General features: G+C 39.7%; 2 protein-coding genes across 3 annotated transcripts; one reads left to right on the forward strand and one right to left on the reverse strand.

Moving 5' to 3' along the window:
- Window positions 1-1091: 1091 nt before the first annotated feature.
- LOC119728996 (apoptosis-inducing factor 1, mitochondrial-like) lies at window positions 1092-11553 on the forward strand. The gene is made up of 17 exons (XM_038201475.1): window positions 1092-1277; window positions 2692-2831; window positions 3620-3803; window positions 4527-4642; window positions 4811-4941; window positions 5423-5513; window positions 5655-5739; window positions 5929-6005; window positions 6739-6847; window positions 7147-7191; window positions 7514-7576; window positions 7742-7836; window positions 8187-8327; window positions 8716-8858; window positions 9211-9364; window positions 9497-9655; window positions 10329-11553. The coding sequence occupies exons 1-17, from the start codon at window positions 1190-1192 to the stop codon at window positions 10404-10406; spliced, it is 1899 nt and encodes a 632-aa protein (XP_038057403.1). The 5' UTR covers window positions 1092-1189; the 3' UTR covers window positions 10407-11553.
- LOC119728998 (protein phosphatase methylesterase 1-like) lies at window positions 11035-17892 on the reverse strand. Of its 2 annotated transcripts, none has more exons than XM_038201479.1 (14): window positions 17773-17892; window positions 17224-17325; window positions 16871-16965; window positions 16498-16592; window positions 15945-16054; window positions 15533-15690; window positions 15284-15374; window positions 14768-14833; window positions 14437-14554; window positions 14006-14078; window positions 13283-13348; window positions 12829-12938; window positions 12604-12671; window positions 11035-12500 (listed from the first exon to the last, which is right to left on the reverse strand). In XM_038201479.1, exons 2-14 carry the CDS (start codon window positions 17310-17312, stop codon window positions 12482-12484), a joined length of 1158 nt encoding a protein of 385 aa, XP_038057407.1. In that variant the 5' UTR covers window positions 17313-17325; window positions 17773-17892; the 3' UTR covers window positions 11035-12481. The 2 variants fall into 2 exon arrangements, with proteins under 2 accessions (XP_038057407.1, XP_038057406.1); XM_038201478.1 differs by having other exon boundaries at window positions 16498-16590; window positions 16866-16965.
- Between the last annotated feature and the right edge of the window lie 6107 nt (window positions 17893-23999).

Consider the following 23999-nt stretch of genomic DNA (forward strand, 5'->3'; position numbering starts at 1 on the left):
CTGATATATATAACTTCTTTTTGTATCTGAACCCTTCTTATATATTTTTTTTCAAAATAAAACACCTGTTGTATGTGTAACCTGGAAAAATAGTTCACCAGATCACTTCAAAGAAAATACATATGTATAGTTGGGAGAGCAAAAAAAATAAATAATTTCACACTGTTTCAGGAGGATGGAAACGCGAAATGTTTGAATAAGTAAGGACCCCCCAAAAAACACCTCTTTTTTTGATATGCTCAAAACAAAGTACTTTATTGATCTAAGACAATTTAAAAAAAACAAAAAAAATTGTAAATCAACCCACACAAAAATCAATTGAAGTGTAGTGAATCAACGAACAAATCTATTGATGGTATTTTAGCGATACTACCAAAAACGTATTTGAGTGATTAATCTGCAGGTTATTCTGCTATGAGAGTGCTTATAATAAGGTTTTTTTAACAAAAATCAAATGTTTTTGGCTCATTCAGCTGTGCCAAAGGTTTTCAAGCAGGCCATCTTATCTATTAATTACAGTTTGATCAGCAGACTCAGAAGTGCTCATTTTCCAATTTAATGTTGATTGGTGACCATAACAATGGTTTGTGAAGCAATAAAACTTTTCCCTATCGCTGTAAATATAATATAATTGTGATGATTGTACATTTTTTGTTTGTTGGGTTGTCTGTTTCTTGGGTTGGATTTTTTTTCGGGGGGGGGGGGGTCCTTGCAAGTGGGACGGGTGTTTTGAGTACCGGTACCAGTTTCTTGAAATTATTCGGACCTTTTGGTTGGCAGGATGTAGAACATGAAATTTCCCTGAAGTTTTCAAACTCCAAAGTTGATCTGTTTACTTTGGTCTAATCTCTGCAGTAATAATGGAACAACTAGTAAATACAGTTTGAAGTTGTTTTTTGGAGTCCTTTTTTATCACTCGGTCGCCCACTCCCTGTTTCAAGTTAAAAAAGGCGCCTAATTCATTACCAAGTTTGATCCACAGAGGGCGCTAAATCACGTGCGCAACATGTCCGTCTAGTTTCCATTACCCTCAAGTGCGCGTACTTACGAAGATTAAGAGTTGCAGACTACCGGTAACCAGGCTACCGGACATTTTCGGGATTTGTCGGCGGCGGACCGGTGACGAGAATTAGAACTTTTATAGAAGTAAACTGTTTTTGAAGTTTATCGTACTATTTGTGCGAAAATTATGTACAAGTACAAGTCACTTCTTCAGGGATGTGTGCCACTGAGAAGAAATTTTGTGACAGTGGCGAAGAAAACGGAGTTTAGTAATGGTAAGTTTATGGAAAACATAAAAATTCCCTTGTCCATTTTCCGGACAATGTCCGATGGTCCGACTGTGTTGAGCATCCTAAATGTGCCACTCGCATAAAATAAGACAATTCCAGGGGTTACGATCGTGCAAGGCATGATGGGAAACAACATAGCGCAGCAAGATCATACCCATCATGCACTTGGCTGCGAGTGCGAATCTTTTTTTCCCAAACGACATCCGCTTTCCATATTCCATTGTCTTCTGATTGGTAACTGGAGTCACAACTAGTCTACGTTACAATCACCGGGTCGTAAGAATCCCGAAATCCCGGACTGTACATCCCCAGTGCATTGCAAAAACGGTCCATTTTCCCTATATTATCCCAACCCAGATTCCATAATTCATACATACAATGCAGCAGACATTCATGAAGCTAATAATCGACTTCAAACAGAACAACGAAGACTAAAATATGAAATATTTCGATGATTTTGGTGGTGATTCTCCAGAAACCATGAGGAAACGTCGTGCAACACTATTCTGCTGACTGCCGTTGACCAAAAAAACATTGGCCAACAAAAACATCAGATTTACCTCAAAACGGCCTCCAAATTACTAGATACGCCTCCTGAGGTACAAGGAGAGATCGATGATTAAAATGGAGACCTGTACTAAAGTTTGCTTACGAGTCGGATGAAAAGTGAAATTTCCCGTTCAATTCCGAGAGCTCCCCTCGTGATTAACCCTTACTCTCTGAGGGTAGTTTACTGCATGTCAGTTGGTTATGCCAATGCCCTCCAGCTGAAGTTTATTGGCAGATAGTTAGATTAAACAGTGAAGGCTCCAATTGGCAGGAGTTGGAGGCCCTGGAGGGTGCCTGATAGTGACCAGCTGGGGGCACTCACTTTGTTATCAGAGGACTCTCATTGTTCTCTGTGGCATGTATTGGAGTGCCTGTCCAGTTACCCTTGAAATGACATGGCAGATATTGGAGGGCCATGCAAAAAACATAGGAGATTTTCTTGAGGCACATATTGGCATGCGTTGGAGGGTCAAGTAGGGTAAGGGTTAATCGTGAACACGTTAAATGCCCGACTTGTGTTTGAACAACGCGATGTGGATGTACGTGCCCAGCATTCAGTGATGGTCCCAGCGCGATTCCATTACCAAACGCTGTGCACCGATTATGATAATGAGTAGACTGGATCTCGTTTGTACACACAAACTTTCGAACTATGATACAGAGTCAGGAACTAGGGCAGCTATCAGCAGAAACCAGTTCAAGCTAGTTCCCGACTCAGTATCATCGAAATGCACTCAAAAATCTTAGCTTTTAATTCATCACTGTCAGTTTTCAGACATCTCGAACATTGGTGCCTTTCAATGTCAGTCGTTTGTAACTTTTTTTTCTTTTTTTCCTTTCTCGATTTTAGTCTTGCTTGTGGTGCCCAGAAAACCTTCCAGACTCACACCGAGGAGGTTGATGGCCACTGAGTATGTGGGAGGAATTGGGAAATACGGCAACGTGCTGGTGATTGGTGGCATCCTAGGATTTGTGGGAATCTCAGCTTATGTAAGTTAATCATTTACACAAATTTGTACCAGTGAATTTATCTAATCAACAAAGCATTCTGGTATTGTGTGAGTTGCACAAGTGTACTTTACAGAGCCACTTACTTTTGGTTTTCATGAACTGACACCCAAGTACAACATGCGCGCACTCCGTTCATTTTGTTATCACGAACTGAAACCTGTCTAAATTTATCTAATCAACAAAGCATTCTGGTATTGTGTGAGTTGCACAAGTGTACTTTACAGAACCACTTACTTTTGGTTTTCATGAACTGACACCCAAGTACAACATGCGCGCACTCCGTTCATTTTGTTATCACGAACTGAAACCTGTCTAAATTTCACCAGTTAAAATGTGTTTAATCAAATGTTTTTGTAACCCCACAAGTATACGAAATGCGGATGGAGTTAAGTCGTGTCAAAAGCTTTCCAAAGTTTTTTTCTCATAATTGTATTTCCGCAATATGCTTGCGCTTCATCTTGTGAAACTAAAATTATTCTATTACGCGTAGGTGTATAAAGTACACGTGCACACCTGCGTGTCAGTTTGTGAAAACCAAAATGATTGATTACACGGTTTTCAGGAACTGAAAGCACACAGCGCATACTTGTCAGTTCGTGTAAACATTGACGATGTGTGAACTGTGTGACGGGGCATCCATTTGTTATGTTCATCCCCTGTTACTTGTCACCTGACAAGTCATATGACTTGTGATTTTGCAAACACCATCCTTGCATCTCATAACTACTTCTTGCCACTCGTTTTCGGGTATCCTTTTTTCCCCGCAGCTATACAAGAACGATTTGATCACACTTGGCCTTTCACCTGATAAAAACTCTGTAGCAAAGCCCTTAACCAACGACACACCAAGCACGGCAGAAGATGCAGAGGCTAAAACCACTGCAGCTGCTACAGCGGAGCAGAAAGAGGCTGCTTCAGCCACCACACAGGCAGCGGATCAGACAGATTCAGGTAGTTCTTCAGTCAGTCCACCAATAGACCTTGATCATGCTGCCACAATTTCAGTCATGTTCCCTGTATCCATTATCAGAACTGAATGTTAATGCTTTTTGTGCAAAAAGGAAACAGACTATTTTTCCTTCCAGCCTCGCTTCGGTTACGTTAATTTGAATGGGAAAAAATCAAGATGGCTGCAACATGATAATGGTCTGTTTGGAAGATTCAGGACTATTTGTCTGCAAAAAGTTCAATTATTACATGGCTTTCAGCCGGGATAGCCAACGAAGGCTTTTGACTTATTTCCAGTGGGGTTTGTTGATAAAAGATAAGGAAGGAAATTACTTGCTTTAGAGGTGGGAGGAAAGCCCTCGAATGGCATCCTAGGGGAAACCCACAGGATAAGGCATGGACTGAGAAATCAATCCACTTGTCGATCTCAGTCGGAATTAGAACCCGGGTCACTTTAATGGAAGGCAAGGAAAGTACTGCAACTCCCACCTGACCCTCCTTATGATTCATTTAAATTTCATACGTGATAATCAAGGTTTTGTCTAAAAAGGTGGCCACATTTCGCTTGGGCAGAAATATTTGTGAGAAATATACACAAACCAAACGGTCGGCAGGGCTTATGGCCAAGTCAAAAAAAGTCCATTTAAAAAAAATAAATGACAAAATCCCTGTTGCTTATTGGTATTCATTTGATTTCTTGATTTCATGTGCATGTTGTTTCCTCAGGTGCAGCTGCAGTAACTGCTGTCTTTCCAGAGCATGTTCCCTATGTCATAGTCGGTGCAGGCACCGCTGCGTTCGCGGCATTCAGGGCGATACGATCCAACGATCCCAAAGCAAAGGTAAAACATAAAACTGCTTTAAACTACAATGCTTTGCAGTCGAGGAGCTGCGATACATGTCACCTGTAAATATGTTTGTTTTGCAAAAAAAAACCCAAAAAACTCTAGTTTGTTAATAAAAAAAAGAATTGAAAATGATCAAGGTGTTTTGACCGTGTTTGATTCTAGGTGTTAGTGATAGGACAGGAGGAGTACAATCCTTACATGAGACCGCCGCTATCCAAGGAGTTCTGGTTCAGCAAGGAGAAGGAGGCCATAGCCAACCTGAGATTCACCCAATGGAATGGCAAGGAGAGAAGGTAAACACACTCGCTTCAACCCAAATGCATATAGGGTGGCATGCATGGCTTGTGCGTAACATGCTTGCCTCTCACCATTGTGGCCCGGGTTCGATTCCCGGCTCAGACCATGTGTGAGTGGAGTTGTCTGTGATTCTGTCCTGTGCCACGAGGGTTTTTCTCCGGGCTCTCCGCTTTTCGTCTTTCCTCCGCAAAAAAATCAACACTTTTGATCTCTGGCTGTGCTCCATGGGCAGACATGGGTCGTGTGCAGCAGCTTGAGGTGCCTGTTCATGCCTTCGGCTCTACCACGTTGTAGCCATGTCCTTTGCATTTCAGCTTCTCAGCTGCGATTAAGGATGATTAGCCCCAAAAAAAGTTATTATATATATGTTGGTATTAAAAAAGAAAACTCTGTGTGTTAATGCTCCATTGGAGTGTCCTTGGGCAAGCCACTTTATCCTGATCGGTTTCTCTCCATCCCTCTCTCTCTCTCTGACAGCATCCTGTTTGAGCCTGATTCCTTCTACTGTGACCCGACAGAACTATCTGAGAGAGAAAATGGTGGAGTGGCCATCATGAAGGGACACAAGGTTAGTGATTATTCCGATTATTTGCCAAAGTTTGCCAAGGTTATCATTTTGTTAGCGCGGACTGGAAGCAATTAAAAGCCACTAGCTCCATCTCATGAGGCAGCCGTTACTAGAAGATTTATCTTTTTTAAATTTAAACAGGTGGTTTCGTTAGACGTGCATAGTAAGACTGTCACCCTAGACGACGGGAAAGAGGTGAAATATGACAAGTGCCTTCTAGCCACAGGTAAGTAAACTACAACGTGATTGGTTGAAGACCGCTGTTTAAAATAGCATCTGGTCTTTGATTGGTGGAGAAAAAAAGTTGAACATAAACTTAAAAGTATCACACCCAAATGATCCATATTTTGAATGACTTTATGGTTGTACGCAGTTTCTGAAATTTACTTGGGGTGTTTAAATTATTTCTTTGTAGGTGGGACCCCGCGGAATCTGCCTGCTTTTAGAAAAGCTGGAGAAGAGGTTAAGAAGAGAATCACGCTCTTCAGAAATGTAAGTCCTGGTAGAGTGGAACGTCGCTATACAGAACACCGCTAGACCGAACATTTGACTATACTGAACATTTGGCTATTCTGAACATTGTCATTGGCTCCTGATTTTGTGTACAAAACATACCAAATATTGTTGTTGGAAAATGTCAACAGAAGAGCGACAAGTGACTATTATTTCCCCAAGGAATAGAAGGAGAAAGCGACCCACTGCTGTAGGTAGTAAGCTCAAAAACTGTGTAATTACATTATTCAATAGTCGGCACGTGTTCAAAGTCATCTTTCAGTAACTACCAGGGCGTGCAGGGTAAAGTTGTGAAGGGCGCTATTTATTGAAAAGTGAGTACCAGAGCACCGGCAACTTAAAATTGCTGTACTGAACGATCGCTATTACAAACAATTTCTGTGGATCCTGCAGTGTTCGCTATAGCGGCGTTCCACTGTAATGATATTGTAATCTAGTTTGCCACTGTCAATGCAGTGATGGCTTGAAAGCTGTCTTAATTTTCCACTTAATTTTTTTTAAATTAAAACCCCTGACATTGCTCTTTGGTTTAACTACATTTGTATCCTGATTCTTCTGTGGAGCAAGAAGTTTTTGTTGTGTGGAACATTTGTTTTGGAACGTTCGTTCAGCGGCAAGTTTTAATCGTGGTAGAAACACCGTTTACGTGAAGCAAACTTACTGGATTCCTTTTACTATGGTTTTTGTCAAAGTAGTTCTGTTTGGTTTGTAGATTAAAGATTTCCTGGCGCTAGATGACATCACTCAGACGGCAAAGAGCATCGTCATCATTGGGGGTGGATTCCTTGGGAGCGAGTTGGCTTGTGCCCTGGGAAGAAGGGGTGAGTTACCCATCATGCCTCTGCCTCGAGGTATTCTTAGCTTCTACTTGTCACTTGATAGTCAATCGGTCGGATGGTCTGTCTGTCGGTCGGCCTGTCTGTCTGTCTCGCTGTTCCCGAAAATTGACCAAAAGTATGGTGTTCCATATTTGCCATCCGCATTTTCAGCTTTGACAGGGATAAGATGCATGATGGCACATGTGCAATTAAAGTCAGATTCTCAAAGCACAGTTAGAGATTTATTCCAATTTATGCACTCTTCTTGTCAAATAACCGTCTATTTGTTTTTGTCACACAAGGCAAAGAAACTGGAATGAAGGTTACTCAAGTCTTCCCAGAAAAAGGTACGTTTTTCTTGTCTGTTTAATTTAATTTCTTCATTTGAAGAAACAATTTTTTAAACAATTAAGTGTTTTTTATTTTATTTTTCATCTATTATCTAATTTTTCATCTGATAATATAGATCTGAAGGATGAAATAGATTTTTTTATTTTTTTTTATTTTTCTTTATCATTTCTGTTTAACCAGGCCAGCTGCATTGGCTATTATAGAACAGTTTTCTCTAGGGACTCTTGTTTTATATATTATGTACATTTTTAAAATTGTTTTTTTTTAATCAGTTGTTCATACTGCTTTCTTCATTATTGTTGATTCTTCTTGACATAGGCAACATGGCAAGAGTGCTTCCTGAATATCTCAGCAAGTGGACAATGAAAAAAGTAAAGCACGGTAAGAAGCCTAAATACTGATAATTACAAATAATTAAAATAACAATTATTGTGTCTAATATAGTTTAATTTATCACATGCATTTTTGAAAATAATGCAGCGTAACCTTTTGTGAATATTAATTAAGTGGTGAACCATTACTTTATTTTCTTTTATTTATTTTCAGAGGGTGTTGATGTCATATCTAATGTTTTCCTGAAGTCGGCTGGCTATGACAAGTCAGAGGAGAAAGTTGTGGTCAGACTGAATGACGGGAGACAGGTAACTAGACCATTTTCTGGTTGAATTATTTATTTTGTATTGTTTTGTTTTTTGTTTGTCTTGTGTGTAACATCATTGTACATTCTTAGAATTATTGAAGAATGTTTGAAAGCCTTGTTTATAATATGCCAGTCGTAAATTACTTGTGATAGGTCTGGTTCCTTGACTTAAAAGGTAACAAGGTTGGAAAGTTGATATCAAAAATAATGTGCAGATCACATGTGTTTGTATGGCAATCAGGCACCAGACTAGGTTGAGGTACACCTAAAACAAAATTTTTTAAAAACCCACAATTGTATGATTCTAGGCTCATTTTGTGGTCACTTAGGTTTACGCCTTTTACTTTGCAGTTGCTGGCAGACCACGTGGTAGTAGCTGTGGGACTCAAACCTAACGTAGAGTTAGCCAAGACATCGGGCCTCGAGATTGACGATGATCTGGGGGGCTACAGGGTCAACGCTGAGCTGGAGGCAAGGAGCAGTGTCTTTGTGGTGAGTTGTGTCTCCTTCAAGTATTGGCCAATTCATTTTAGGATTGTTTTACTCATAGATACATGGTATTTGGAATCGCCGCCTTGCCGAATTTCAAACTGATAATTTCACTTCGTCTTGTTTTGAGACTTGACTTGTGATTGTTGGCTTGTGATGGACTTGTGACTGACTTGTGATTGACTTGCGATTGACTTGTGATTGGCTTGTGATTGACTCGTAACTGACTTGTGACTGACTTGTGATTGACTTGTGATTGACTCTTGACTGACATGAATTCTACTCCATTCCTAAAGTACCTGTGTCACCCAAGCCCAGAACAAGTTTTTTTGTAGCAGTGAAAGGATAGAGTTATCATATATCACAAAGCGTGTCGTGATATTTCTCATAGGCTGGGGACGCTGCCTGTTTCTACGACATCAAGCTTGGCAGGCGGAGGGTAGAGCATCACGACCACGCTGTTGTCAGTGGTAGACTAGCAGGGGAGAACATGACGGGGGCCAAGAAACCCTACTGGCACCAGTCTATGTTCTGGTCAGTTCTTGCTCACACATTTATTAATATTTCTCAAGGTATTTTGTGTATATTCTGGCAATATTTTTTGAAACTTCATTCAATTACATACATTACAATGCACATTACTTAAGCACAGAAAATATATGCTTAGCAAAAATGGGTTACCAGCCAGCACAAAGTGTTATGAATGTTATATTTAGTGTGACTTGATCTTAGCTGAGGTAAAAAATGGCTAAATATGTCAATAATTTGATGATAGAGACGTTAACAAGTTCAAAGAGAATTTTTCTGTACATTCCTTCCAACAAATCTAGTCGTTACTTTTTCACTTGAGTATGTCAATATCCTTGAATTTCTGTTCAAAATGTAGGAGTGACCTTGGTCCCGAGGTTGGCTATGAAGCGATAGGGATCGTCGACGCCAGTCTACCCACAGTGGGCGTGTTTGCTAAGGCCACGCCCAAGGACACGCCCAAGGCTGTGGTCGAGGCAACGGGGGAGAGCATCAGATCGGAATCAGAGAGTGTAAGCGTATTTAGTAGGAAAATCAACTCTTCCAATCTTTCATGGAAAAAAGTTCCCAGTAAAGGTGCCCGCTGAATTAGGGGGGAATGTTCCGAGTCAAAACTTTAATTGATTGTGATTTTTGTGTTGCAGGTGGCAACCGCGACTCCGCCCGCGGCAACCACCAAAGCACCGGTTGCTCCCGTGGCAGCCGAGGATTATGGGAAGGGCGTCGTCTTCTACCTCAAGAACAATATGGTGGTGGGGGTGGTGCTCTGGAACGTTTTCAACAAGATGTCCATTGCTAGAAAGGTAAGATCGGTGGCTGAAGGACTCCCTGCATGTACAGTGGATGGCTCTTTCAGGGTTCCCAGCCACGCTGGAAATCAGGGGGGGGGGGGGAAATGGAAAATGAGTTTCCATTTTTAAAGTCAGGGAAAACTCGGGGAATTTGGAGAAACACTGAAAATCGGGGACAAGTGAAGGAAGCTGACAGTGGCCCAGAAGGGGAAGGCTTTTGCTAGTTTGGTGCATGTGCGTCGTGTGCCATATGTGTCCAAGCTGTGTCCATTGATGGACTGGTTATGGTTGCTTGAAATGCAATTTCAAGATTTCTCCGTTCACAAGTACCCCCTCACCGGCAAGATGGGGAGATGTGGGGGAGACCATAGTCTAGTTCCCTGACCAAACGATTCAGACTTTTACTTTTGACGAAACATTTGCTCTTGAATTCCCAGCAACCTCATCAAAGTATTTCTCATGGAATTTCAGAAATTTCTCGGGGAAATATCAGGGGAAAACTCTGGGAATTTTGTTTGTTTTTTAATGAAATGTTGGAAACCCTGCCTTTGTTGGCATTCGTGAGGGCTCTGTTATGGGCTCCGTGTGCCAACAAAAGAGGGTTTTTTTTCCCCACTTTTGAGGGCTTCGTGAAATTAAGCCAGTAGTCCGTGTTCACTTTTTCTTTGTTTTATTTTTCCTGCAGGTAATCAAGGAGGGGAAAGAATACAGCGACCTGAGCGACTTAGCGAAACTATTCAACATTCATGAAGTGCCCGAGTGAACAAAGACTCCAGCATAGGAAAGATATTCAAATTCGAAATTTATGAAAAAAAATCAGATTTTTATACCAAATTCAGGATAAATGTGTGGATAAGAATCCTGATAAGCTTCGGTTTTGCTCATGAAATTCAATGACAAATTCACTCTCAAAATGTCCTTGTCATTTTGTTGCAATATCTGGAATGAGATCTCGGCAAAAAAAAAATATGGATTGGCATTTCACACATTACAACTTCTTGATAAAGAAGTGAGGAAAATTAATAGAAATATTTTTAAGTTGAACAATCAACTTGTCACTTTTCATACTTAATATGACAAGTAAAACAATAAGTTTGCACATAAGGTGCAAGTTACATTGTTCAAAAATTACAACATTGAAGCAGAGGAAACAGATTTAAATCAAGTACAAAAGTTTTAATTTTGTCAAACTCTCATAAATTAATTTATAAAATCAATCACTGAGAAATTTATTTCAAACACATTTCTACATTTTGTTTATTTTGGTTACGGTTGGCGTTTGTCAGTAGAGCGAGCACACTGTGTTATATTTAAAACAAATTGAGCTATCTTTATTTGATGTCATTTTCATATCCCCACCCCCCCCCCAAAAAAAATCCTTTTCTTTTTTGTTGTTGAGAATTTTGTAGTGATCAAAACATAAAAATCAACAATAAAAGAAACTTAAATAATTTGCTTTTCTTTAGCTAAGTAGCCGTGTATAATATATTCTAATAAAATTCCAAAAACCTAAGTAAAAACAATTTACTTAACCTTCAAACCACTCATTGAAGAAAAAATTGAACGACATAAAAATTAATTCAGGATTTTTTGCAGAACCTCGTTGTCTTCTTGCTTTCATGGTGTGATTTTTATAATTGTGATCACTTAAGCACTGAAATGTGTTGGGTAAAGGTAATTGACCTTGACAATTATAAAATTCAGAGATATATTTTATTATTTAATTCACAAACGTAGTAAAACATCCAGATATTAATTCCAAATGAAAATTTTGAATTTCGAGCTAAAGTATCATTTAAAGTAGTTAGTTGAAAACAAAATTTCCAGCCATGTTTCAAACATAACAGATTTATAGATTATATTCCTTTATTGAGATAGATATATTGCCCAGCAAGAGAGTAAAGCGACAATTTCCCGCCAAGGATGTTGTCTCAAGTGAACAAGAGTCAGGTGCGGAAGAAAAAAATGAGTTTCAGTTTTGCCAATTTGCCTCTGAAGTAAAATTTCAATTTTGAGAAATGTAAAAGAATAAAGAACAAGAGGAATCTTTTAAAACACACGGCAGTATAATTACTTCTTGGGAGTCTCAGAACATGTACCAGTGTACCTGGTAACACCGCCCCAATCCTTCAGTAGACAATCTCTTAGACTTAAGTCTTCAGACACCTTGACTTGTTAATGTACTATACCACACTATGTAAAAGCCTTTACGATAGACCGTTCCGGATTCAACCATTAGCCACGCCCTACTGTTCCGGTTTCAGCCATAAGCCCCGCCCCACTGTTCTGGATTCGACCATAAGCCACGCCCTACTGTTCCGGTTTCAACCATAAGCCCTGCCCTACTGTTCCGGTTTCGACCATAAGCCCTGCCCCACTGTTCTGGATTCGACCATAAGCCACGCCCTACTGTTCCGGTTTCGACCATAAGCTACGCCCTACTGTTCCGGTTTCGACCATAAGCCCTGCCCCACTGTTCTGGATTCGACCATAAGCCCCCCCCCCCATCTTTGGTTCATGCACATTTCTCACAGTGCTTGTGACCAAGTTAGACAAAGGTATCGTGGTCACCTGACCAAATGTTGCAATCTAATTGGTCAATGTGCACTGATTGACAGGCAGGAAGGGTCCATTGCGAGACATCACCACATGGATGGTTTCTACAAGTGCACAAAAACTTCATCTTTTACAGGTCTCCACACTTGGCAATCAATAACTCAGGCAATTGTTCAAAATATCCATAGAGTTGAAACTCCTCCACTGCTGTCCGGTGGTCAATCAAGTGTCCATCAGAGTTCAAACACCTCTGCTACTGTCTGGTTGTTCCAAGTCGTTTCATCAGCACGCAGGAGAAGGCCTGAAGTAGAAACAATGAGTTATGGTCACTTAAAAATGACTCAAGATTTCTGTAGATTTTTAAGATTAAAATGAGGACGATCAGGTTGTTTTCAAGAACTCACCGATCAAAGTCGTCCAGCGACTCAGAAAGTTTGTGCCTCACCAAAAAAGATGCTAAAGCATCCGCTACCTGGGAAAAAAAATACAAATTTAGCAGCAATTGTGGAATATGTGGTACTGTTAGTTCATAATTATAAAATACATGTATACAGTGAATGTATAAAAGGATTCTCAATTTAAGGCAATTCTGTATACATTTCTGCCATGAAATTGGGCCCAGTACTCACCTTTTGTGGTTGGTCTTCATGTACGCAGTGACCGCATTGTGGTAGTACATGCATCCAGAATTTGCCCTGCATTTGACCCACGGTTAACTCCCGATCTAGTCTGTTCACACCTTCGCGAAAAGGACAAAAGTTCACAAATAAAAGGGAAAATCAACTTCTGGCATTATATGGGGCGTCAGGTTGGCGTAGCGGTACTTTCCTCACCTTCCACCGCTGTGACCCGGGTTCGAATCCCAACATGTGGATTTGGTTTTCAGTCCCTACCTGATTCCTTGGGTTTCCCCAGAATATCTTCTGGGCTTTTCCTCCCACCTCTAAAACTGTAATTTCTTCTCATTGTCTTCTCTCTAAGTTGGTGTAATGTTTCCCATGGAATGCTTTACCGACTATAAAGATACAGATATAGGTACAGATATGGAATTCCGATAGTTAAAACAGTTGGATTGTTACTTACCCGCTATGATCAGCATCTTAGGGACAGTGCATGACAGGAATAGGTTGGACATGCCTTCAAACCACCCTGCAAAAATGTACCGGTAAAAGCAAACCATAGATTATCATTACTCAAATTTCACGAAACTTTACCCAATGGCATATGTCCACTTGTGCCACAATTTATTACGTAACTTTTGCAACTTTTTCACGTTGCGCAACATTTGAGATAATAAAATTTCACAAAAGTTTCATAGTTCGTAAGTCCGTAACTTGCGACTGGAGGACTTGTGATGGACTTGCAGGGGCTTGTGTACATTTCCAGGTGTCTGATCTAAGTTGTTTTCATTGTAAAGCGCTTTGATCTTGTTAAAAGTGCTATATAAGAACCTGTATTACTACTATTACTGTAATAGGGCGACAGGTTTTGCGAACTCTGTCCACAATAGGGCGATACACCTTATTGAGGCGACAAAATAACTGTCGCCCTTTTATGAAAACGACCCTAAGGACAAGGAATTTTGCCGTCGAAAACCATCTAGATCGATTCCTCATGGTCCAATTAGTATAAATACTAAATTTTGTGGAAAAAACATAAGGTAAACTTGGGTTAGGTGACAGTTTAGGTTTGTGCACAAGTCTATGGGAAAGTCACCCTATTGCAGCCAAAAGAGTAATTATTATTATTATTATTATTATTATTATTATTATTATTGTGTTGGACTTGTCTACACCCCAGTGGTACCTTTCCAGTAAGCTTCAGATTTGGATAGATCCACCCTCCATGTGTAGGGTACTGAACTGGAGACTGACGCACTCTGAAAATAGAGGGGAAAAATGACACATTCAATGCCATTAAATGACCGTTATGACTACGCTGCTGGAACAGTGGATGGCAAAATGTGGCTTACACAAGAGCTGGTGTGTGAAAAAATGGCACATGCACGAGACAACCTGGTTGTGCATTCATTGTTACTAGGTCATAAAAAGAAGAACAACCTATGTGCACAACCCATGATCTCTCCTTGGAATGAACATGAACATTGGTGCAACGCCGCAGTAACATTCAAATGACCTTTACCTTAATTGTGGTAAAGATGGGCACACAGTTCCACCTATACCTGTTTAGTTTACCCTACATTAGAGTTCATCAAGGCAAACAGCTAGTATAGCTACCTGTTGGGCTGAGCTGTCCTCTTTAGGCTTGTCTTGTTCCTCGTCTTCTTCTGCAATTGCTTCACTTGATGAGAAGCAGGGCACCTGGTCAGATGCTTCCTGGTGTTCTGCGCTGCATCTGCGTGAGAATTTGGCCAGTTTGAAAGTCACTGATATGATTTCTAATAATTAAGATTATAAGGGTTTTTTTTGTCATTACAACGGTATGCAAAAGTGTTCTACATTTCATAATGTGCCAATAATTGTAAATTGTGTGGCTGGAAAAAGGTTCAACTGGTTTGCTTAAATGAGTGAATTCAAACTATTAATTAAGCTTTACAATATTCCGTACCTTTTCAGTTGTCCAACCATTGAGACTCTGGCTGACTCTAGATTCTTTATTTGGCCGCTTTTGACTCTGCAAAAAAAAACACCCGATTTTGACATTTCAGTATTTTTTTAAACTGTTTTAGTACAGAATTCATTGCCTTAATTAATTACACCGGCTTGTTATATCTAGCGGACGCCATTTGTTTGCCAACACATTCAGTGCACTGTTCACAGATTTTAAATGATCCAAGTTGTATCATTGATGAACTATTAAACACTCCAATGAGATGATCTGAACAAATATTAACCCTTTAGAAAACAAAAGCCTAGTTGGGAAAAGATGGCCAGTTGTTTCAACTCTCTGTGCCTTTAACATATAAACGTTTTCTGACATTGAATCATACAGTTCAGATACAAAGCTTTCCAAACATGTCAACTTTGTAAATACTTTGTTATTCTACCTTAAAGTTTCCCTGCATCATTGCATGCCAGTGTTCATAGTAAAAACACATTCAATATGAGATCATTGTCTACTTACGCCCATTCGATGGCATATTCTAAGGATTTGAACTGTTTCGGCCTTCCCCGTAGAAAACCCTGCATGCCCTGAAGAGCTTCCATTGCAGTACCTGTTTTATGAGAGAGATATATGAAGAATTTAAACCTTGCATGCGGTGTTTATCCCTCGGTGAAAAATCCATACTGCTGTTGTTAGTACTAAATAAGCTATGAGTTTTTCTAAGGTCACTGCTTTGCACAAACATTTTGCACACTTTTTGACACGTACCTTCGACGACATCGATGACGATGAGCCCTGCTAAAGACGGCACCAGATACTTGATTGCTGCGTGGATGGCTATAGCCCCGCCCATACTGTGACCGACCATGATGATTGGTGGAATGGTCTCGTCACCGTACAGGGCTGTAATGACGTTACCAATATCCCTGCAAATTCCAGAGTTTAAAGTTTGGAATTTCATTGTACCTTTCTTAATTAAGCCTTAGGCAGGCTGTACAGACACTTTAATAAACAAAAAGAGCATAACTCTGTTAGGTGCCCTATTCCGAAGGATGTGCATATTTAAATGAATTTGACCCGAATGTCATAGGTCAATGACCCAACAATTCGTGACCGGTCTCAGACTCAAAATCTACCGTGAGAGATTTTGTGGTTCAGACCAACTACAGTATCTACTTACCTTGCTAATGTGTCTACAGAAAGGTCTTCTTCATTGGCTGTCATCGTGTCACCGTGTCCCCTGAAGTCCATCGCAAGACACTGGCACCTGACAGACTTTGTGACCAGAGACTGGCGACAAAAATACAAAACCAAAGAATGTCAAAAATTGAAAAACTGGAAGTATATTTTGGAATTGACCTATCGCGGTAGAATCCCATCAACGCAGCTTGTGAAATATTGTCCAATTACATGATATACAAATGGATGCGGAACGTGCAAAATCTGAGACAAACAAAACTCAACGTAAAAAAGTTCCATAGGGTTGTCTAAGGGGCGTGGCTAACTCTCAAACGGCGATAGGTCTATGAAAGCAAAGAGTGAAACTATACCGATAACCTTATCAACATGGGCAGGGCAGGGCCAGATTAAGTGTTCTGTAGGCCCTCCTCTGCCCTAGGCACCGACACCAATGTCACAGCCTGGTAAGCGTTGGAGCCTCGCATTTCACGTGGATGCTAAGCTATGCTAAGCTGAACTAATCCAGCCCTGAACATGGGACTTTGGGTACTTACTGAGAGCACGGCCCAGGAGAGAGATGACAGTCCTCCACCATGCAGGAACAATACCACAGGACCCTCTGTGCCTCGCTTATACACTCGGAAGACGTAGATAGTCATTTATTAAGAAGAATAACCATTGTTATAATGGGCACACAGTTTACCAATCTTGGAACTCCTTTACAGAACGAATTACAAAAGATTCCAAAAGTGACCCACTACACTGGCTTTTCCTGCCTGGTTTGGGGAAGGGATAGTGAAATTAGGAGGGGTTGTTGTGATTTCAAGCTCTGATTCCACACCTCATCCCTTGTGTCCCGAAGCAAGCTACTTCACCCTAATTGCACTGACTGTGTTCACTGCCAGGGTTTGGAAAAGGATATATTGTCTTTGTCAACTTCCACGTCTTGACTTGTGTGGAAGTAGTCGCTCCATGGGAGTTGTGAGAAGTCCCGTTTCCTCGGCTGTCCCAGCGATAAACCTCTGGAAATAAACAAGACGGAAGTCTGATATTTGTCAGTTATATACAACGACCAAAAAAAATGCACAAATACCTGCTAAACATATACAAAGATAACTTTTTGGAAAAAAGTGACCTAAGATGTGTCAGATATAATTTTAAAACCCTCACAAAAAAGGTAATGCCACTGACCACCTTGGAAGGCTAGGTTTAATTAAACCACTCAAAACATGAAGTCAGATTTATTTGAAGCAGTCAACATTTATTATTATATTCCTGACCTGGAGCCCGAGGAAGTCCCCTTGGGTGGCATAGGAGGGAGCATACTAGAAATCCCTCTCTTCTGAGCTTTTCTCTGTAGTTCGGACATCACACTGGACGGACTGAAAAGACAAAAAAAATTGGAATAGTGTTGGACTGGGCCTCTAGTGATGGAGCTTCATTCATTTCTTTTGCAGTGAGGCCTAGCTTAATCGTTAAATCAATAAATGTTAAATGAATCGACCGATTGCACCAAACATTAATGAAACTGACTGATAAATTTATTAATTCTAAGCGCACATGAAACTCCACATGGTCACAAAATAAAACAACCAATACTTTTTATAGCTCCATGCTGTAAACAAACCTTGGTAACCCCTCCCCTTCCCTCAGCCCCCCAGCCCCCCAGCCCCCCCCCCCAGCCCCCCCCCCCCCCTCCGTCTTTTTGCCTCATCTCAATCTAACTCTAAACATGGATCCTTCCTCCACGATCTAAATCTGGGTCTTAAGTAATCATAAACCATTTAGAAATGTTTGACATGTTTTAATAACAATTGTTATTCACAAACCGTATGATCCTGATGACTATGATGGTATTTAGCGAAAACGTACGCTTTTCTGGACCTAGTTTTGGTTTTACGATGGTTCACCTCAAACAATAACAAACTGAACACAGCGCCCTCTACCAACAAAAATGGTACTGTGAGGTTTTCGAAACCTCGACTGAATTTCCGGCTTTGACTTTATTCCTAAGCTCCAGAGTTATTTGGAGGCATGTCCGAACAAAATATCTTTTATCTTTGGTCTCATGTAATACGACTTAATTCTGTTTTCTTTCTGCAGGAGAACATAGACTTAGCCATACTGAGAGTACGTCACCCAAGTCGGTGCTAAAATATCATGAAGCCCAGAAATGAATCCGAGGTTTCGGAAAAGTCTCATATATATAGAAAGGTAAAGCATGGATGCATATCCATCGTCTGTGTTTGGCCCAGTATTTGATTCCCTCCCATTTAATTAATCACAGTGTTCCCACTAACTTAGGTATAATAATTAAATCAAAGAATAATGTAACATTGTTTATTTCTGCATAAAACCTGTATGAAAAGGGTGGACAGAATATTTTGTTGTGCTACATGAAAAATCATGAAAAACCAATAAATTACACAACTATTCAACAGATATCGTCTTAATTTTACTCTTTTTAATTTCAGGTTTAAATGTGCTTCTCAGTGAAAAAGTCCCTCCCTCCTATAGTCAGCAGCCACAATATTTTCAGTGAGTTTACAGTGCGTTTTTATAAGGTCTCGCAATGATATCCCAAAATTGATGCATAATTTGACTCCCCTAGGTTGAAAATTGGATCCTAATTATGCCACTGAATTAAAGTGTATGTATCTAGTCTCGGCTTCTTTTTTTTCTGCAGAACACTGTAATTAATTTTTGACATCGAAAAAATCATTCCATTCCCATTACGTATCATTCCACAACCGTCCTTTGTATTTTGTTTTTATAATACTGCGACTTTTCAAGTCTATGGAACCGGTTGGAACCGGCTGGAACCGGTTCCGAGTCAAATTTTTCTGCCCGCCAAATTGAAATCTGTGAACTTTTCACCAGTTTTCGTCTGCTGCATTTTTGAGCAATTGTTCTTAATCCAATCAGATTCATCAGATTAACAAGCCGTGGTCGCTCTTCACACTTCTGACCAATTGCAATTGCCCGTTCGCATGACGTCACCGGATTCCTATCGTCTGATTCTCATTCGCAAAAAAGTAGGCCCTCTAGTTTGATCAAATAACTATTTTTAGCCAGAAATTCCACTTTTCTCCTCTTTATTTTGTGAACGTATTCATGACTGTATTTATTTATGTTTTTTATTCCTCTAAAATGTACACTTAAAAGACCAAATAAATAAATAATGTGAAACTAAATGATAGCATAAGCGGATAAATACACCCTTGGTCATCAAGCGAGAAGCGCAAGCTACGACGTGCGGGTGCAAAATAAAGCTGCCCGCTTTTTCACTGCTATCTCACTCCGCAGATGAATTTCAACGAAAGAGGAGCTCCGAAAGTTTGCTCCTCGTATCTCGCGCGACTTTTTGCATCATCTGTAAATGGTGCAAAAATTGTTGGTCAGTAACTTCTCCCTGGCCTCCTCCATTGGAGGGGTTGGACTGCTTTTCTCCGCCAATTTCAACTCACCAATTTCAAACCATCATTTCCCTGAAAGACCGTGACCAACTTGCAAGCCACCGCATCAACACTAATTTCTCCCCGGCCAGCGAAGACTCCTGCATGCTTGGGCCTGGTGAGTCGTTTACAGGGTCGCGTCGGCATGTTTGAAAACTTCAACTCGGTGTCCGGAGTGACCATCCACCAGGTTGACCAATTGTCAGAAATTTCGCAAACCTGAACTTGAAATGAACTTGAATGGAACTTGAAACAATCTTGGCCTACTGAACTTGAACTTATAAACTCACTGAACCGTCAAAAACTTGGTAATGTAGGCATTACTGTGGAACTTTGTGAACTCGTCCTGCCACCATTTGAGGATGATAAGTTTCATCCAACAAAATCCAACTAACGATAACCGGAGAGGCCGCCATGGGTAAGTCTGTGAAACACACATACAGACATAAGGTGAGTGAAACCTCGGTTTGTTGTTGTCGTTGTTTGCGAAATACAACTTGAACTTAGGCAACAATTTCATTTATACTGTATAAAATTTGGTTCAGTGTGAATACAAGTACCTTCAACTTATCAAAACAAATGCCCCTTATTTTGTGTTGTGTCCCAGACTGTTCCCATAAACCTTCATTCTTTTTAAGTTGTCGTACAGACCTACTTTAATAGCATTACACAAATCAAATTCCACACTCTATTGAACTGAAAAGTTGAGGCCATTGTGTAGAGTAACAAAAGCCAGCTCTGGAGCAGTCTTCAAGTTAATTTGCATTTGAATCAGTCTGGCGCGTGCGATGACATTGTGTTGGCGCATGGCGCGTGTGAATATAATAGTAGGCGTGGCTACATGCACGTTATCCCAGAAAGTTTATGAAGTTGATAAAAGACTTTAGAACACGGCCACTGGCTGTTTATATTAGGCTGAGTAGTAAACATGGTTTTCCTTGGGTGGAAAATAGGCATGATGACATTGTGTTGGCACTGCAAATAAAAGAGTAGGCGTGGTTAAAACTATATAGGCTTAGTGAATCCCAAAGATAGATCATTATTTTGAATTCTGCAAATTATTTTCATTATAATAAATCTTCCACGTGCGATGACATTGTGTTGGCATGTCGAATGAAATAGTAGGCTGGTTACAACTAGGCTTATTTAATCTCAATAGAACATTAGTTTGAATTCTGCAAATAATTTGCATTACAATCAGTCTTCCACGTGCGGTGGCATTTTGTTGGCACGTGCAAATAATAGAGTAGGCGTGGTTACAACTATAGGCTTAGTTAATCCCAAAGGCAGAGAATTAGTTTGAATTCTGCAATTTCTGCATATAATTTTCACTGTAATAAATCTTCCATGTGCGATGACATTGTGTTGGCACGTCGAATGAAATAGTAGGCGTGGTTACAACTATAGGCTTAGTTAATCCCATAGATAGAGCATTAGTTTGAGTTCTGCAAATCATTTTCATCATAATAATTCTTCCACGTGCGATGACATTGTGTTGGCACGTGCGAATAAACTAGTAGGCGTGGTTAAAACTAGGCTTAGTTAATCTTAAAAGACAGATCATTACTTTGAATTCTGCAAATTAGTTTCCTTATAATAAGTCTTCCACGTGCGATGACATTGTGTTTACACGTCGAATGGAATAGTAGGCGTGATTACAACTAGGCTTAGTTACTCCCAAAGATAGATCATTAGTTTGAATTCTGCAAAAAAAAAATCATTATAAAAAAAAATCGTCAACGTGCGATGACATTGTGTTGGCACGTGCGAATATAATAGTTTAGGCGTCGCTACAGGCACGTTATCCCAGAAAGTTTATGAAATTGTTAAAAGACCTTGGAACACGGCCACTGGCCAGGTGCTGTTAATAGGCTGGCCTAGTAAACTTTACATTTTTCATTTGGTGGAAATTAAATTAGTAGGCATGGTCAACGTTTCAGGCTCAGTTAATCACAAAGATTTAGTTTTAATTCTTTAAATAGTTTCATTACGTGCAATGACATTTGGCACGTCCAGCAAAATAGTAGACGTGGTTCCAGGCTTAGTGTTATCAAAAAGATAGAGAATTAGTTTGAATTATGCAGGCCTAAATGGTCATATTACTCTGAGTCTTACAAGTGCGATGACATTTATATGTGAGCGTGTCGAACAAAATAGTAGGCGTGGTTCAGGCGTAGTTTATCCGAAAGCCAGACTACATACTTTGAGTTCTGTAAAATGATGTTCATGGGTCTTACAATCATGAACGATGATGTTGGCTTGTCGAATAAAACAGGAAGCGTGGTTCCAGGCCTAATTAATCCCGAAAAAAAAAATTAGAACTTTAGTTTGAATTCTGCAAATAATGATTCTTCCACGACGTGCAATGACATAACCTTGGCACGTGCGAATAAAATAGTAGGCCTGGATACAACTAGGCTTATACGATATATCTTAGTTTGAATTCTGCAAATAAATTTAATTAGGTCTATAATAAGTATTTCAAGTGCGATATTGTATTGGCCCGTGAAATAGTAGGCGTGGTTACAACAAGACGTACCGGTAATTAATCCCAAAGATATATCATTAGTTTCAATTCTGAAAAAAAAAAATCCTCCACGTGCGATGACATATATTGTGTTGGCACGTGCAAATGAAAAAGTAGGCGTGGTTACAACTAGACTTAGTTAATCCCAAAAAGATATCATTAGTTTGAATTAGTTAGTTTGAACAAAAAATCATTGTAATAAATCTTGCATGTGCGATGACAGTGTGTTGGCACGTCGAATAAAATAGTGGGCGTGGTTACAAATAGGCTTATCCCAAAGATAGATCATTAGTTTGATATCTGTAAATGATTTTCATTATGAAAAATCTTTCACGTGCGATGACATTGTGTTGGCACGTGGAATGACATAGTAGGCGTGGTTACAACTAGACTTAGTTAATCCCAAAGATATAGGGCCTATCATTAGTTTGAATTCTGCAACAACAAAAAAATCATTGTAATAAATCTTGCATGTGCGATTGTGTTGGCACGTCGAATGAAATAGTGGGCGTGGTTACAAATAGGCTTATCCCAAAGATAGATCATTAGTTTGATATCTGTAAATTATTTTCATTATGAAAAATCTTTCACGTGCGATGACATTGTGTTGGCACGTGGAATGACATAGTAGGCGTGGTTACAACTAGACTTAGTTAATCCCAAAGATATAGGGCCTATCATTAGTTTGAATTCTGCAACAACAAAAAAATCATTGTAATAAATCTTGCATGTGCGATTGTGTTGGCACGTCGAATGAAATAGTGGGCGTGGTTACAAATAGGCTTATCCCAAAGATAGATCATTAGTTTGATATCTGTAAATTATTTTCATTATAATAAATCTTCCACGTGTGATGAATTGTGTTGTCACGTCGAATGAAATAGTGGGCGTGGTTACAACTAGGCTTAGTTTATCCCAAAGATAGATCATTATTAGTTTCAAATAATGTTAATAAATATGATAAATCTTCCACTTGCGGTGACATAGTGTTGGCAAGACGAGTAAAATAGTGGGCGTGGTTACAACTAGACGTAGTTATTCCCAAAGATATATCATTAGTTTGAATTCTGCCACAAAAGGCATGATGACATTGTGTTGGCACGTGTAAATAAAATAGTAGGCGTGGTTACAACTATAGGCTTAGTTAATCCATGGAGGATGTTCCTTCCTCCATGGTTAATCCCAAAGATAGAGAATCAGTAGTTTGAATTCTGCAAATAATTTTCATTATAATAAATCTTCACGTGCGATGACATTGTGTTGGCACGTCGAATTAAATAGTGGGCGTGGTTACAACTAGGCTTAGCTTATCCTAAAGATAGATCATTAGTTTGAAAGCTGCAAATCATTTTCATTATGATAAATCTCTCACGTGCGATGACATTGTGTTGGCACGTGGAATGAAATAGTAGGCGTGGTTACAACTATAAATAGGCTTATAGTTAAAGGGAATATACATCATTTGCTTTTGCTGTAATTTTCAGAAATGGATGGAATTGGGGGGTTGGAAATATATAGCAAATATAGTTAAACTGACTTTTTTGAGGATTTGGTTCGAAAATGCTATCAAAACCAAGAAAAACAATCATTTTCATGTAGTCTGGTTCCCTGACTCCATTTAAGAAGAAACAGAGCAGTTTACATATATTGGGGAATTGTAAGGTCAGGGAACCAGTCTAGCTGGCTTGTACCCGTTCATAGGTGTGTAATCGATTGCAAACAAGTGCGATGGTCAACTGGGGCCAGTATTTGAAAAAAAAGCCAGTTTTTTTCCAACGCTGATCGGCCGATCAGCGTTGGAAATTGATACAAAAATACCACTTTTCTTGAAAATGACAGTATACCAGGTGCCATGATTTTACAGGATGCTTTACACTGTCATTCACTAACAGTCCAGCAAGGTATTTCAAAATGATTTGGTAGTTTTATTTTTTGATGTTTGCAAATGTTGTATTTTCCCTTTAATCCCAAAGATAGAGCATTAGATAGAATTCTGTAAGTACATAGTAGATGTGGCTCAGTTTTTTTTTATGAATTCTGAAGATAATATTAGTTTCATTGAACAAGTTTTACA

This window comes from Patiria miniata, unplaced genomic scaffold (genome assembly GCF_015706575.1).
Source record: "Patiria miniata isolate m_02_andy unplaced genomic scaffold, ASM1570657v1 HiC_scaffold_20, whole genome shotgun sequence".
Lineage (NCBI taxonomy): Eukaryota > Metazoa > Echinodermata > Asteroidea > Valvatida > Asterinidae > Patiria > Patiria miniata.